This window comes from Saccopteryx bilineata, chromosome 1 (assembly GCF_036850765.1).
Source record: "Saccopteryx bilineata isolate mSacBil1 chromosome 1, mSacBil1_pri_phased_curated, whole genome shotgun sequence".
Classification (NCBI taxonomy): Eukaryota; Metazoa; Chordata; class Mammalia; order Chiroptera; family Emballonuridae; genus Saccopteryx; species Saccopteryx bilineata.
Window position 1 is genome coordinate 364,320,362 of NC_089490.1, and position 16,939 is coordinate 364,337,300.

Here is a 16,939-nt window from a genome sequence, read left to right on the forward strand (position 1 = left end):
TGTACCTGGGGTCCTCTCCCGTCTCGCTGTCAGGAAGGCTGCTGGGGCACAGATGAGGGGAAAAAAATAGCACCAGTTACTTCTCACTCCATTGTTTTTCTCTCCATTTTACCGGGTCTATAGGGAGAAGCAATCCTCCAATCCCCACCCCCGCCCACCCCCACTGGCCCCAAGTGGCTTCCTTGGGGCAGAAAATGGGATGGACACCCTCCAAGTAGCAAGGGCCACATCAGTGTTCCTGGCATGACTCAGAGTGGCAGTGAAGCTGGCTGGCACCAGGGCTGTTTTATAATATAGTTGGGAAAACTAAAGCTCATTGAAGGAAAGTGACTTTTCTGAGGTCATGATCATTTCATACAGAGTTTTCAAACTGTGGCATGGGAACCAATCAATGGATCTGAAATAAGTGAATTGCAACTGCATTGAAAAAAAAAAATCAGTATGCACTGCATGTGGTCAAGATGTGTTTTGTTTTTTTTTTCAAAATTGCTTCTCTTATTTATCAAAGAATACATGAATGTAGTGGGCTGTGATGTGAAATGCATTTCATACTGTGGATTATAGTAGAAGTTTTTGGGAAAACGCTGAGTGAGGTGACCTGAATTTTGGTGCTAGTTTTTTGCCAGTGCTCTTTCTTCTGCCTCCAGCCACCTCTCAACCTTTTGGAAGCAGCCTCCTGACAGTGAAATGTGTACTTCTTTTTTTTTTTTTTTCATTTTTCCGATGCTGGAAACGGGGAGGCAGTCAGACAGACTCCTGCATGCGCCCGACCGGGATCCACCCGGCACGCCCACCAGGGGGCGATGTTCCGCCCCTCTGGGGCATCGCTCTGTTGCATCCAGAGCCATTCTAGCGCCTGAAGCAGAGGCTACGGAGCCATCCCTAGCGCCCGGGCCATCTTTGCTCCAATGGAGCCTCGGCTGCGGGAGGGGAAGACAGAGACAGAGAGGAAGGAGAGGGGGAGGGGTGGAGAAGCAGATGGGCGCTTCTCCTGTGTGCCCTGGCCGGGAATCGAACCCGGGACTCCTGCACGCTAGTCCGATGCTCTACCGCTGAGCCAACCGGCCAGGGCCAAAATGTGTACTTCTGACATTAACATTTAGAGAAAGTGATCTGCTCTGTTTTCAAATAGATCTTACAGTAACAGTACTAAAATCAGCTAACATTTATTGAACTTTTATAAACACAGTAATATTATTTATTTTAAAAGTTCAAAATAGTGATAGGAAGTTTATTTTGATTGTCCCCACTTTACAAAGAACGTGAAGCTTAGACAGGCTAAGTAACTTGCCCAAAGTCACATAGACAGCAAGTAGTAGAGAAAATAGATTTCTTTGACTTCAAAGCTTTGTATTCTTAATGACTATGTTACATAACTTCACTGGGATTCTGCATGCCATAACTTAGCTCTGATACTGCCGTCTTGTCAGGAAGACCAGATGGACAAAGGCAGAGATGGAGAGAAGCTTGAGGAAATTCGTCTTCCTCATCAGCTGAGGGGCAGAACTGAATGGAGACCTTGACGGATATATAATCACTAATCTCTAACCTTCATGGTCTCATCTCCTCTCAACCCCACCCAACTTTGCATCCCCTAAACCATCAGATAGCTTTATTTTATGGACACGCTGGTAATGTGAGACAGATTGAAAAACCCAAGCTTACAAATTCCAACTCTGTAGCCACCGCCCAGATAAGCTTATCTGTGGATTCTGCTGCCTTGGCTGCTTCCAGGGCAGCAAAGGCTGCTATTTATCTGGAGAAAAGCGCATCCGTGGCCTCCCTGAGGACTGAGGTGCACAGTGAGCTCTCCCGCCTTAATTCAGTTTGTATCATTGTCTGGGCTGCTCAATTAGCCCTCATAATAGACTGGGTCGCTCTCTAATCAGCTCCTGTGTAAGTCTTTTATCCCCAGTGGGATCTGATGGCAGGAAGAGCATCTTTTTCAGCCCCCACAGTGCTGAGCACATGACAGATCTGTAATAAACGGAGGTTGTTAACTGACATGTTAATCACTAGGGAAGAAGGGAGGGGACTAGCGCATAATAAAGCTGTCTTCATGCCAGGCATTGTGTGAAGTTGTTTGTATTCACCGCTTCATCCTCACAACAGCCCTATAAAGAGATGTTAGTATCCCCGTTTTATAGAGACATTGAGGCTTAAAGTTTGTATGATGTGCCCAGCGGTACAAAGCTGGGAAGAGGTGGGGCACTGGGGGTGAATTCAGGTTCACCTTCTCTTTCTAGTGTAGTCCCAGCTCCCTAGAGTGAGCCTCCCAAGACGTGTGTGTCTGTGCTTTAACCTGAAAAGTAACCTGCAAAGAATGGTACACATGGCACTCACTTTCTCTCACTGATTGCTGGGCTCTTCAATGAGTGTTGGGGACATTTAATTCCCCTCATGCCTGCACTTTGGGGACCAAGCACTGGGCTGAAAGGACAATTTCCCCCAGTTTTCCAATCCCACTTCCTTCCGTGAGCCAGCCATGAGCTGGGCACATGTGAGTCCATCAACCCGAATCAAGGCACAGAACCTGCTCTGCAGGGGCTCACGGTCTGGCAAAGTGAATCAGACAGGAACAGGAAGTTAGAGTGGCCAGAGGAAAAGTAGGAGCAAGAAAGTACTATAGAAAAATTGAGGAGAAAATACTCACAAAAACATGCGAATGCAGAGAGAAAAGACTGGAAACTCCTGGGTGATAGGATGTTAGGCGGGTTTTACCTTCTTTATACTTGTGTATCTTATGTAATGTGCATTCTTTTAAACTCAGGAAAAAAATGTAATTTTTAAAGGTAGTTTGGTGAAGGAAGCAATCTGAGAAAGTGAGGAAGGGCTAGAAGTTACAACTGAGCTGCTCCTTCGTACAGGGGAGCCCTGAGACAGTGGAGGTGGAGGGAGGCACTCAGCAGAGAGCGCGGGCAGCCCTGAGAAGTGGAAAGGACACGGGCTTTAAAGTTCGTATCCAAGGGGCTTCTCTACTCACTAGTTGTGAAATCTTAGGCAAGTCCTTTTACTTAGGGGAGCCTCTGTTTCATTATCTATAAAATGGGGGTAATGGCACAAACCTCACAGTGACACTGAGAGACTATATTATAAATATAGTTTGTAGCCTGACAGGTGGGGGCATGGTGGATAGAGCATTGACCTGGGACACTGATGTCCCCAGGTTCAAAACCCTGAGGTAGCCGGTTTGAGTATGGAATCATCGAAATGATCCCATGGCCACTGGCTTGAACCCAAGGTCACTGGCTTGAGCAAGGGGTCACTGGCTTGGCTGAAGCCCCCTTGGTCAAGGCAGGTATGAGAAGGAATCAATGAATAACTAAAGTGCCACAACTACAAGTTGATGCTTCTTATCGCTCTCCCTTCCTGTCTCTTACTCCCTCACTAATATAATATATATATATATATATATACACACACACACACACACATATATGTATATATATATGTATACATATACGATATAGCTTGTCGCTGGTTGGAAGGAAAGACATGGGGTTGGAGAACTACCTGGGGGTGGGGGAGGGGTGGATTGTCTTTTCAGCTCAGTGTGTGGTCTCAAAGGTGCAGGCGGAGGAACTGAATAATCCCAACACTCATTTAAGACCACAGTAATAAATAAAAAGGGTAGAAGTGGACATTGAGGTTGGAAGGAGAAGTTAAGACTTAAAGGTCTCTACTTCCCTTCATCCTGCCCCAGGAAGGACTGTTGTTGCCCTGGAATGTTACCTTTTTCACCTACAGTGCCCTTTCCAAATGATGTCAATGGGTCCTAATGCCAGTCTCTGAGAGAGGAAAGGGTTTTCTCATCATCCAGATGAGGAAACGAAGCTTCAAGAGGTAAAGTAACTTGCCCAAGGTTACACCTCTAGTGAGTGGCACAGTCAGGTCTACATCCAGAGACCATCTGGTTTCCAAGCTTGGCTCCACATAGGGCCCCTTATCCTGTCTGCCCACCATCTCACCACACCTGTCTCCTCAAGAAAACCTGGGGTGCATCTGAGCTCCTGGGCCCAACTTCCCAAAGGCTGCAGGAACTATATCAGCAAATGGGACTATAGTCCTGAGAGGGGCCTATTCCACATCCCTGGGGACTCAGGGGTCTCAGGAGACAGCCTCCCCACCAACCACCACAAAGCAATGATGCTCTGAGGCAGGCCCCGGGCAAGCAGGGCCCAGGTCTCCGGAGTGGACACAGACGACAGATGTAATGTCTAGTTGACATGTGGAAGCCTCTGCAGGAGGTGGGGGCAGGGCAGCAGGGAGCGGCAGCAGCAAGGCTGACTTGCAGCTCCTCACAGGGAGGTGGGGCCTTCTAACCCACCCCATGCTTTCCTCAGAAGCCCAGCTTCCTGCTGGTTCCCTGGGGACATTTAAACTCATTCTACTGCAGACATTAATGGCCCTATTCTTTATTTTCAGGAAAAAGATTTCACTTGAGTATATCTGCTAATATTGACTTTTTTTTATCAAAATGTTTTCTTTTCAAAGATTAAGGAGAGAGTTTGCAAATTCCCAGGCTGAGAGTACACTGAAGCAGAGAGCCGGGCAGGGGCAGGTGGTCCGCAGCAGATGCCCAATCAGTACCGGTTGCTTCCTTCAATTCACACTTCACTAGGGGTTCCTGTCTTCCTGTCACAGACATACATTGTCGGCCAACAGGCAAGGCTGAGGAGTCATTCCAATATCCTTAGGGGAAGTTTGTTCAAGAGGCTGGCAGAGTGATCTCAAACCCAATGCCTGGACCTTCCTAGTCAGGCTGTGTTAAAAACCATCCAAAGAAGACTCCTCTGTCTGCTCCCAAACACAGAACAAACAGTACACGATGGAATTAAGGCTACAGAGACTGGGGTCACAAGAAACCCAGTGGGCACATTGACAGCCCACAGCCCCACTGTGGAGGGAAGCTTGTCATCTGTTGGATGTGTTCTTCAGGGACATTTTGGAAAGGCAGCAAATGGGGGTGCATGCAGGTGTTCAGACTTTGGCCACAAGGTCTTTCTGCTCAGTTCTACACTCTCACTTATGAAAAACCTGACATACTGAATGATACCATCCCCTAGAAGTGATTGCTGGGGAAAGCTTGCCCTCTGCAAACGGCAACGGTCCCTATTCCCGCCTCCTCCCCTGGGCTGCGGGGGAGCTCTAGCCTGGTTGTGTGTTGACTGCAGAAGTCAACTTCTGCCCAGGTTTCTGAACATCTTTTCCAACCTCTTCACGTATTGGTTCCTTTTTTCTTAGTTTATAAAAAGCTCCTATTTAGATGTATCTTTTACCAACTAGTTTCAAGTGCTTTCGGGAAATAGGTGGGTATAGACAATAGATTCCTGATTGACTTAGCCTTGGGTTCTGGCTCTTTAATTAAGATAGTGATCTTTCCCCAGAAACCCACATTTGTCTGGGTTATTTTTGGCCAGAAACCACTGTTTGTGTTGCACTTTCCCACACTGGGAGGCAGTGCCACTGAGTGAGCATGGGCTATGGAGTCAAACAGAACTGAGTTCGAATTCCAGCTCTGCCTCTTAATTGGGGTGTGGGGGGTGAATTAGGGCAAATAGTTCAACCTTCATCTATAAAATGAGAACTGTTAACTGTACTCACTTTGCTGGTTGTCATAAGGATTCAGTGGAATAATGCATGCAGAGGACTTAGCAAAGTACCTGAGGCCTAGTAAGGGTTTAATAAGCCCTATTGAGGATGATGAGAATAACAATTCACAGCATTTATTGAGTACTTACTGAACACACAGTGGGTATTCCACAAACGCACAATGAATGCCCCCTCAGCTAAGCAGGACGGTTGAAAGGAGGGCTGCCCGCCTGCCCACTGTTAGTCCCTCCCCACTAACTGAGCCTAGAGGATGTGTTTACTACCTGTTCCAGAAGATGGCCCCTGAGACCTTCTGCATCTCCCCCAGGGTGGCGAGGAGGAGTGAGGACTTGCCGCAGCCCACTTGCCCCACAATCATGGTCAGCTGGCCTGCAGGGAGGGAGGGCAACGCAGGGGGTTAGGGATAGGAGCCAGTCTGATCCACCACCACCCAGAGAGACAGACAGCTAGACACAGCCAACCCTGGAGCCTCCATTTGCTTTCCTCCTAGCTAGAATTCCCAGGGAGTCCTTCCCTGCTCTGAACCCTTCCTTCTGGAAACTACATCCTCCTTTTGGCTCCCCAGGTCCTTCTTCACCAGTGATTTCCCGCACCCCTAACAAAGCTCCTGCTTCTCCCTTGCTCCTTGTGGCCCCACTAATACCACCCTGGGTCCCACCTCCATCCCCCTTTCTTGCTTTGCTGCAGCTGCTGCCCCTGCCAGAAAGACCACTCTGCCTCATGGCCGAGGACCTGTTCATTCTGAGAAACCCACCTCCTCCATAACGCCTTTCCTGGCTACTTGGGTCTGACCTTTTTGCGAAGTGCCCATAATGTCTGCCACCAATGGTTCGACATCAGACCCGTCTTGCCTTGTCCTTGCTGCTGCACTCCCACGTGGCACATGAACTCCCCAAGGATGAAGCCCACCCCCTTTCTAGAGTTCATGCCCCAGAGTACCCACCATGAATGTGCATAGAACAGATACTCAATAAATGCTAGATATTCTTTATTTTCTCCGTGTCACTCCATGGGACATGGGGAAGGTCACTTCAGACATGACTCTAAGGGGCAACCCCGACCTTGATGGAGGTGTGAGCAGGGCCATACCTTGGGGGATGCGGATGGAGATGTTGGACAGTGTGGGAACTCCATCGGGCGTCCACGTGAAGAAGCCTCCGATGATCTTCATTGGTCACACCCCACCGCCCACAAGAGAACAGAAAGACAGTCGGGTTCTCACTGTTAAAGTCTCTTGCTTCCCCTCCCCCATGAAAGCCAAGAAAACACTGGTTTTAGTCCCTGGAACACTTCCAGGACAGAGGAATGAGGAAATGATTTTCTCATGCCCAACCTGCCTGAGGCACCCTCCCTAAGAGGGCAGCCACGGGTGCCCTCACCCACTGGGGGAGATAAAAGACTTGCTCCTGGTCTTGGTACTCCTATGGACCCTATAGGCAGGTAAAGTGACCTTGGGGCAGAGGACTCAGCGCAGAAGTCTCTGGCCCTGCAGGTGCTGAGCTCCCTCTTGGCGATGATGCGGGGGGGGGGGGGGCGGGCGTGGGGTGCAGGGTCTCGGCCTCACCTGGACACAGCAGTTGTCAGTATCCCCATCTGCACTAGGGGCCAGCCTCTGCAGCGGGCCCGTGAGGCCCCGACAGTCCTCCCGGGTGGGACGCTTTCGGTTCACGACCTTGAGGGGCTGGGGATAGTTAGGAAAAGGTGAGGGCCCATGGGGCTGGGAGCTGGGCAAGGAAGGGATCCCCCCCTTCCTGGAAGGAAAGGCTGAAGCAGGATGCAGCAAGACCAAGTGGCAAAGCGAGGCCAGGCACTCACCACTGCCTGGTAATTGCTGGCGTGGCCCTGGGGCGCCGGCTCCCGGGGCGCGCACTGCTCTTCTCGAATCTCTGCACTGGACAGGAACTCACTCAACTTTTGCACGCTACAGAGGAAGCACAGAGACACCTGTCACCCCTGCCAGGGGCAGAGAGAGGGGCGAGGGTGAGGCTTGAGAGAGCAGCTCTGAGGAGATCCTGGGTCCTGAGGTGCAGCCCCTACAAGGCCCCCACTGGAGGGGGACAAGGCAGCGGGCATCAGTGGGGGAGCAACAGGGGTCACCAGGATTTGTTAGGGTTGACTGATCCTCTGGAGTAGGTCAGGGTCTGGATTAGGGTGGATTTAGTTAGTTTTAGGAACAGTTCAATGTTAAGGATGGTTAGACTAAAAGATGGTTGGTGTTGGACTATATTAGCTACTATTAGAATTAAGGTTGGTTCGTGTTATGGTTAGTTAGGATTAGAATTGGTTATTAACAGTAGCTAATATTTATTGAGTGCATATTATATGCCAGACACTATATGTTTTATAAATACATTAATAATATAATTTAATTCTTCTAGGGGAGAGGTATTATTTTCAACTCATAAAGAAGTCTCTCCCCCCACCAGGAATTTTCCTATGGACCCAGAGGAGGCTCTAAAAGTTTTGGTTCATTCTCTCTCCTCTCTGGGGGTATGGAAGCTGTCTGGGGAAGCTTGAACATTGTTTGTATATCTCTTTTCCTCCCTTTTGCTAAATGCCCAATAAGCCTGGGCCCAGACAAGCCCTCTAATTCTTAAGGCAAGAACAGTCTGAAGCTCTAAATGAACTGTGGTCCTTGGTTTCTGCTCTGTGCACGACCCCCACTCCCTGACCAGGAGTAGCCTGCCAGCCTCTGCCCGTTCGCCTCTGTCTCGCCTCCACCCAGCACCCTCTCAACCGTCGGTGATGGGAAGAGTGGAGCTGGCCTTGTGTCCTGTTCCCACTTTCAACTTAGAGTCTCATCTCCCTCTTTAAAAAGACCTGAGCGACCCTGATGACAATGAGTTAGGAGTGTCGGCACATGGAAATGCGTTTGAACCAGCACAAGGGATTTTTAACAGGTGCAGCACCCTCCAATCTGTGGTTTCTACATAGGACCTGGGCTGGGGTGGGTGTGGGGGAGGAGGAGTGATTGTTTGAAGTCACAGTGCCACGGCAATAAAACAGCCAGCACAGCCAACCCTGGATATGGGAGCTGGTTTTTTCCAGCCTGCTCCTCCCTGGTTAACTATTTGACCACAGTTCTGCTGGGTTATACCCCTTCCATCCTCGAACCCCTGCCAGAGCTTCCTTATGTAAGTTGTTCCTTCTATCGGCTGTTTCAATCCAATAGCTACTTCTCCCTGCCAGCTGCCTAGGACCTGCGAGGGCCCCGCCCCATGAGATAGGGATGTCATTTTCCTCAAAGCTGGAGGGGCTCAGGAACAGGGGACGTTTGTTACTGTTTGGTCCCATTGAAGATGAAAAAGGACACAGCCAGCTTTCCCCAGAGGCATGTTTTCAAGGGGCTATTTCTGAGGCCCAAGGAGATCTTCACAGTCAAAGCCTCGGCCTCTACCTTCAGGCTCTCATTCCCAAGAGGTGATGCCTTCGGGAGAGTGGCAGAGTCACCAATGGGCTTGAGCCTGGAAGTGGGGCCTCCCAGAGCTGCGGGCCAGCCAGGGACAGGACATGCAGGCTTGTGGGGGACGCTGCTCCATGACCAGGCTGGGAAGGCTCTGGGACCCGCGGGAAGAACAGGGGTGCTCAGACTGGGGAAGACAAAGATTCAGTGGACTTCTGAAACCTGATGGCTATCCTTTGGGGAAGAAATGGTGCTCATTCTGGAGTCTCTAGAGGGTGGAACTAGGACCAGTGGGTAGAATTTATGAAGATATACCAATTCTGGCTCAATGTTGAAAAATAAAATTTTTTTTTTTACAGAGTTATCTTGGAGGTGACATTTTTAAATTCCCCCTCTTTGGAGGTGTGTAAGCAAGTTGGCTAGTCCTGTCTCAGGGATGGTGCAGAGGGGAGCCACACAGGGCCTGTGTCCAGTGGTGGGATTCAAATAATTTAACAACCGGTTCTCTGCCCTAATGACTGTTTCAAGTATAAAAAAGCAATATACTGAAAGGTAGTTTATTATTTCATGCTTAAGAACAATAAAAAAAGTACAGAAAGCTAGATTATAAGAGTTTTAAAGTATTAATGAAAAAATATTAAATAATACCTGACAAAAAACAATAAAACTGTTATTTAAGATATTTCCATATTGCTTCTTGATTGGTATCATCACTTGTCATTTATTTTACCTATGGACAGAACGAATATCACTACGGGCACTTAGAATACTCTGTTGCTCAGATGAACATTAAAAAAGAGGAAGAAATGTAAATTTGTGATTTCCACATTAGGCAGCTGCCCAGGCATCCACCTTAGAGAGAACCCTGATTACAAGTGCCATTTTAACAACTGGTTTGCCGAACTCAACAAAAAATTAGGTATCGGCCCTGCCAAAACAATGCAACTGGCTGAATCCCACCACTGCCTATGTCCCTCTGACCAAGCACAACCAGCTCAGTGAGGCCCGGATCAATGGGTAAATGTGTCCTGGTACCAAATAACTATGGTGGCAATCGTCAGTCACCTCAGCAGTTACTGGGGCTGCCACATGGACTGCCTGTCCAGTGTCCTTGCTGGACCCTTCTCTCACCTGACTAGAGCTTTGACCGTAGAGCGGACCACACTGGACAGCAGAAACAGTGGCGTGACCAGGATGTGGAAGAGGGACAGGGAAGCAAAGGCCACTGAGGGTGAGAAGTCAGCCTTTTTGAAGAAGCTGGCATGGCCCACGAAGGTCTGTGGACAGAGGTAGACATGTGAGACGGGGACTCAGAGCATGGGCCCCTTCCAAAGTGAAGCACTCAGCCCGAGGGAAGGAAACAACAGGGGATCTTTCAGTTAGAGACACCTTCATCGTCCTCATAGTCATCTCACGGCAAGGTCCCCTGAACCCTGCAAGTTCAGGACTTCAGGCCAGAGGGTTGAGGCTGCTCCTTCCCTGTCCTGCCCCCTCCCTGCCAGGTCAGCTCTGCCCCCTCTCAGACAGCAGTTTCCGGTCAAGAAAATGAAATCAGGAGAATTATAACCCCCTGGTCACAGTGCTTGTCCCAGGCTACCTGGCTGGCTCAGCCGCCTCTGTTACCCAGAATTCCCTGAAGAGCCAGGCCGGAACCAACCCAATAAATCATGTTGAAAGTGAATTCCCAAGCATGCCTGACAGGCTGTGAACTCACCACAGCTCAGGGACACTGGCCCCTGGGGAAATAAATGCATCTTTTTAAAGAATTGCAGCCATCAGAAAAGCCAGGGATGGGAGTCCTGGTTGAAGGGGCTGCAGGCTCGTGGGGTCCAGGCCTTTCTGGAGGGGTCACTGCTGGCCTCCACTGTGGGCCTCCACTGCACAGCTCATACATAGCTTTGGTGAAAATGCTTTAGAAAAACCTCCACCAGAGTATTTAATGATATGGAAATTATTCATGCCATATTCTTACATTTCGAAGGGCAGGTTACAAACTGCCTGTGCAGCACAGGCCTATTTTTGTAAAATGGTCATATTCTATATCTTCAGAAAACATTGGAAAGAAGCACATTAAAGGTGCTTATGGGTGATTTAAATTCTCACTGCCCTTTCCATTCTGAATTTCCCAACATTTCTACGACGACCATGTTTGATAGCTATTTTTAAAAGCAAGTTTAATTTCTTTGAAGCCTAAGTGTCAGTTTCTCCAGGCCAGAGGCCCCTGTCTTCCTGGACGGGGAGGGCCCGCCCGTGTAAGGACTTGCAGTCCACTGCCCTGTTCTCAGGGCCGCTGCTGAGTCATCTTCTGAAGTCCCTGCATGGAACGGCCAAACCCTGGGTGTCCACTCATTCCAGACATTCTGCCCCCCACACCCCACCCCACCAGGAGATGGAGGAAGAGGCCACTTACGATGAGGACAGCTGCAATGGGGATGGCCGTGTTCATGAAAACTGTGGAGGAAGCACAAGTTTAGTGGGAGAGATGAGACCGCTAACAGCGAAGTTCCCCAGGCTGGTGGAGGCAGTGCCGCCTGTGGGGCCCTTTCTCCAGCCACGGGCTGCAGCTGGGGCAGGGCAGGGGCAGAAGTCTAGCCCTGTGGCACCTACAGCTCCTTACCTGTTTCCCTTTGGACTCCTGTCCCACGTCTCTGAATCTTAAGCCTTTAAATAAAGGCTTACATGTTCTTATTCCACTCCACATGGACAGTATGAAGGGAGCCCCAGGAAAAAGTGGTGGGAGATGAGACTGAAGGGTTGGCCACCTGGGGTCAACTCTGAGGTCAGCAGCATGGGTTCTGGAGTCAACAAGTTGCTACTCCTTCCTGTGCCCTTGGTCCCTGCATTCCCCCAAGCCAGGCTCTCTGTGAGGCTTAGAGGCTTCCTGATCTCCCATGGCTCTTGGGAAACATTTTAAACTCATGCACACTGAGGTATCGGTGACTAAGGACAGCTAAAAACAGGGTCTCCCTGAGGTCTAAGCCTGAGAGTCCATGCCCAGGTTGGGCAGTTGGTTTGTTTAAAGTGTGGTCTTCAGACCCTTCATAGAGATTCCAGAGAGCAAGGAGAGCTAGACTTCAAGTCAGAGAATGGTGGAGTCCTTGTTACACGCAAGCTGTGTGACCTTGGGCAGGTCATTTCCCTACCCTGTGCCTCAGTTTCTGCACCTGATCTTTGTACACTTGCTCACACATTCTGGCTTTCTCCAGGGTGAGAGGAGATAATGTAGGGACCAAGTTCTGTGAGCTCTAAGTGCTAACTATCACACCGACCAGCCTCTAGCTCAGCCCTGCTCCACAGGTCACAGCTCCTCTGGCCTCCCAATGTGTAAGATGCCCAAAGTCTGGGCATGGAGTCCTGAACTTGCAAAGAGAGCAACCTTCCTAGAGTAAGGATGACTACCTAGCTGCCACCTTCTTATCTCATCTTTCATCCTTCCAGGAGCCTCTTCCAGGCTAGCCCAGAAAGGAGTCTGGTTCCGTAATTAGCCAAATGAAAGCAGAACAAGCCAAGAGCCAGAAGTCAAAGGCCAAGGGCTCAGCCTGTGCCTATAGCTCCTGTCTAGTGAATGGTGAGGTCTCTGACACTCTGAAGAAGTCCAGATGGTCAATACCAATCCAAGAAGCTGGCTGTTTACTTACTCCAAGAGTTCTGCATCGATTAGTACATAAACAAGTGTATATCAGAGGTCTGGACTTCCAAGTGGGAGGGAAAACATGGCCCCTGCCCACAGGGGTTCCTAGTTTGAGGAAGGAGACAGAACTACGCTCCCAGAAAGGCCCCGATATGCCCAGGAGAAAGGAAACATGGCTCTAGGGAGTTGCCAAGCAGATAGGAAAGACATTTGTGCTCATCTTGGGGGGTTTCTAGTCTGCTGAGAGAGACACAGCCCCTGTAGAGATCCCAGTCTCATGAAGGAGATATGGCTTGGGTTCTTGGGACACTCCTAGTCTGTCTGACCACACGGCTTCCTGTCAGTCAACACAATATCCTCCATGACTGCACTTTAACTGTCCTTCCTGAAGAGGACTCCATGTCTCCAGGCGCCCACAGCCCTCCCCCATAGTCTTTGGCAGGGGCAGTATAAGAATTATTGATTTTCTTACAGCTGGAACCTAGCACACAGCACAGCCGACACCGGTTGGGGAGAAGGAGCAGGAGAAGGACTCCCGTGAGGCCTGGGCCCTTGACCATCACCAACCGTATAGCTCTAAACACAAGGTAGCCTTGTCCCTCCCCTCCAGTTCTTCCAGGGAGCTCGCTTAAGACAGGGGCCTCCTTCTATTTCTCTCCTGCCCACCCCAGCAATTACCAAAGAGGAGGGGTTCAAGCTATAAGGCACCTGTGTACCACCCCCTTGGTCCCTTGCTCCAGGCTGAGACCCCTCCCACACATTCTGGGGCTCAACTCTCAGCTCAAGAATAGGTTCAGAGTTAGATTGTAAATCAGCACAACTCTGTTTGGAAAGCAATCTGGTGCTCTGCAGCTAGAGCCACATAGAAGTTTAGACCTTCTAATCCTATAATCCCTCTCCTGGAAATTTATCTTGAATATGTAATCACTGGAGACAACACAAAGCCCTCAGTAAAACGTCGTTAGCTAGATAGAGCACTGTCAAGGGGAAACAAAACCACAACCACAGCAACAAACCACCGGAAATGAAACCAACTGGCAACATCCCAGGCGAGGGGCTGTTTTAGTTCATGTGGTCTGTCAACTCTCAAGGGAATTCAGCAGTCACAAGACATGTCATAATCTTGTTCTACTGCATGTTTTCCCTTGTGATTTTTCTCAATTTATATGGCTTTTTTTCTATTTTGTTGTCTTTATTCTTGTAACTGCTTCAGTTACTTTGAGGAATGAGACAAGCTATACATAAATTTAAAAATGACCTGATTTCTCTTAAAAGAGAATCTATAGGTAATTTCCACCCTGTTCTGGCTGTTGTATGGAGACACTAGAGAATCCAAATATAATTTTCCATTTCCCTCACTCTGTCTTGCGAGGATGGCTTTTGTGCAAGGAATGCTGAGTGCCCTGTGGGGTGGGGAATGGGGGATGGCATTACCAGCTGCTTGCATTAAAAGGCCTCTCTGGCTCTGGCCGGTTGGCTCAGCGGTAGAGCGTTGGCCTAGCGTGCGGAGGACCCGGGTTCGATTCCCGGCCAGGGCACACAGGAGAAGCGCCCATTTGCTTCTCCACCCCTCCGCCACACTTTCCTCTCTGTCTCTCTCTTCCCCTCCCGCAGCCAAGGCTCCATTGGAGCAAAGATGGCCCGGACGCTGGGGATGGCTCTGTGGCCTCTGCCTCAGGCGCTAGAGTGGCTCTGGTCGCAACATGGCGACGCCCAGGATGGGCAGAGCATCGCCCCCTTGTGGGCAGAGCGTCGCCCCATGGTGGGCGTGCCGGGTGAATCCTGGTCAGGCGCATGCGGGAGTCTGTCTGACTGTCTCTCCCTATTTCCAGCTTTAGAAAAATGAAAAAAAAAAAAAAAAGGCCTCTCTGGAGATCAACCCACTGGGCCCTGGGGTGGACAAGGTTGGAAGGAGAAATGTCAGTGCCAAAGGCTGGGAGGCTGGGAGGCTCTGGCATCACTCTGAGCTCAATGGACACCTCTGAACCCTGGTGGCGTTGGGAGGGCGGGGAGCTGGGGATCCCAGCTATCATGGGTTGAAGACCTGTGAACCGCGTAAAGCCCCGTAAGACGTTAAAGATTATGGAAGGGTAAAAACATATGACCAAGAATAGGTTTTTCTCCAATGTTGGCATGGAGTGAGCTGACTCATTTTGATTTGATGTCAGACAGAAAAAAAAAAAAAAAAAAAAAAAAAGGAGAACATGATAGTGCTTAAATCTTGCATGTTAGGGAGCAAGAAATCCTGTTAAGGGACACTAAGTGAGAGCAGATTACAAAGTGATGTGTAAGCGTGAGGCCATGATGCAGAAGTTTAGCTGCACATAGGCGGGCCTGAAAGGCATCCTTTGAAAGCAAAAGCCTTTGTAGAGATGTGCATAGATGTCATTTTAATCCTTTCCCACAGATTTCCTTTAAGAAGTATTTATCAGAGATTAGTTTTGAGGGTGTCCTCTGTCTAGACACAATGCTGGGTTCCGGGGCTCCAGCAATGAACAATGTGTAGGCTTTTCCTAATCTCCCCAAATGAAACAAACCAGCGGGAACCAAAGCCGGGCCCCCCCCGGGCTTGGCCCAGGAGCGCTGCCCAGCCCCGCGCTGCCACCTGCACCACGATGCCGCAGCTTCTCACTTGCAAAGACAAACATTTCAGAAGCCATGTGTCAGGGAGGCAGAGTCCGCCATTTGTGCCTTCGATTAACTCAGCTTGGTCCCGGGGATGGGGCTGAGGGGCGAGGGGGTGGTCACGGGGGAGCTGCAGGCTCACAGCCTGGGCCTAACTGCAGGCTGCACCGCAGGACAGGGTCCTACGGTTTGAAGCACACAGGGCTATTTCCCATTCAGTCCAACGGTCATTCTGAAGTCAGCAGAGGGGGAAGGAAAGCAGGTTAATGGTGTATCTGCTGCTGGCAGTGGTGGGAACAGAGCAGAAGGCCCCACAAGTCACACCAGTTCCTGCCTCCTGACTGCTGGACCTCCCCAGCTCCCCCCCAGCCACCGCCCGGCCAGCAGGCCGGCATATGCATCAGCAACCCACTGTGGCTGCACCAGCCGGTGGCAGGAAGAGCAGATATTGAAAAGAATCTCAGAGAAGCTGGAGAAAGAAGAGGCCCGGGGTCTGGAGGTCCCCTTGTCCCCTGACATTGGCTGTTCTGAGTCAGGGCCTCCACTGAGGACAGAAGGAGCCCAAGTCTTGGGCTGTGGCTGGGGACAGGTGCTGGGTGCCTCATCCTGCCCACCCTACCCCATCCATGGCATAGTTAGGCTTCAGGGTTTGTTTTTTGTTTTTCGGGACATGGTATGAGGTCAGTCATATTTATCCAAGGAGGCCCCACCTGACTGTGGTTCATACCCGACTGGGAAGATGGAAGACCGTGACCCCAGAACACAAGAATAGATGGCAAACACATCTTCCCTGCACTGACATTCCTTTAACAGCTCCCCTGCCTCAGGAGAAAACCCAGAGGCCTGAACACAGGTCCAGCATGATCTGGGTTTGTTTTCCTCTCCTTACCGAATTATGTTTGAGTCTTGAGCACACTATCACCCTTCCCAGCTTTAGCTTTGTGCCTGGAACATTCTTCCCCTCATCTGGTTAACTTACAGTTATTCTTTGGGAATCAGCAATGAGCTTCACCTCCGACAAAGCTTCTTTGACACACCACCCCTAAGACTAGGTTGGGTGCAACTCATGGCCGCCTAGAATACCCCTTTCTATTCCTGTCACTCATGACAGTTTCATGACTGGCTTCCCTACTAGACTGTGCACAGGGACCGGTATTTCTTCTCCCCAGCAGATCCCCCATGCTTAGCACAGGGCCTGGCACATAGCAGATGTCCAGTGAAAACTTGTTAGGTAAGTGAATAAAAATAACAAAGAGGCCAGGGCCCGGTGAGTACCACAAAAGAGAAAGTGGGGCATTTGGAACTGACCCCATGGCTCTGACCACACGAATGGCCACTGTTCACAGCATGGTCACTCACAAGACTGTGAGGATGAGGACCATGCCAGCCTCCCCTTTAACCTACAGGGTCTTAATAGAGTCTGGCACAGAGAGAAAACTCTGGGATGGGTGCTGTACAAAGGACAAACTGGCAGCATGTTGGCTGGCTGACTAGTAGGGCCTAGGACCCCTCTGTCACACTTGCAAAGCTTGTCTTCAAATACACGGCGGGGTTGAACAACTAGAGTAACGCTGCTTCGGCAGGGAAATACAGACTGAACTGACTTCTAAGGGGAGTGGCCACAGCATTTATCCCCAACTTTTCCTCACTTTATCTTCTGCTCATTG

General features: G+C 49.9%; 1 protein-coding gene across 3 annotated transcripts in view; it reads right to left on the bottom strand.

Moving 5' to 3' along the window:
• The window catches only part of ABCC8 (ATP binding cassette subfamily C member 8), a 71,613-nt gene that overhangs the window by 22,594 nt on the left and 32,080 nt on the right, over window positions 1-16,939 (bottom strand). For 2 of the 3 annotated variants that reach the window (XM_066251055.1, XM_066251056.1), the window contains exons 11-17: window positions 11,427-11,467; window positions 10,148-10,293; window positions 7,429-7,534; window positions 7,178-7,294; window positions 6,703-6,778; window positions 5,877-5,982; window positions 6-41 (exon numbers count right to left, since the gene is read on the bottom strand). In XM_066251055.1, the coding sequence (XP_066107152.1) occupies window positions 6-41; window positions 5,877-5,982; window positions 6,703-6,778; window positions 7,178-7,294; window positions 7,429-7,534; window positions 10,148-10,293; window positions 11,427-11,467 (628 nt within the window). The remainder of the gene's footprint in view (window positions 1-5; window positions 42-5,876; window positions 5,983-6,702; window positions 6,779-7,177; window positions 7,295-7,428; window positions 7,535-10,147; window positions 10,294-11,426; window positions 11,468-16,939) is intronic. The other variant, XM_066251058.1, reaches the window with a different exon arrangement.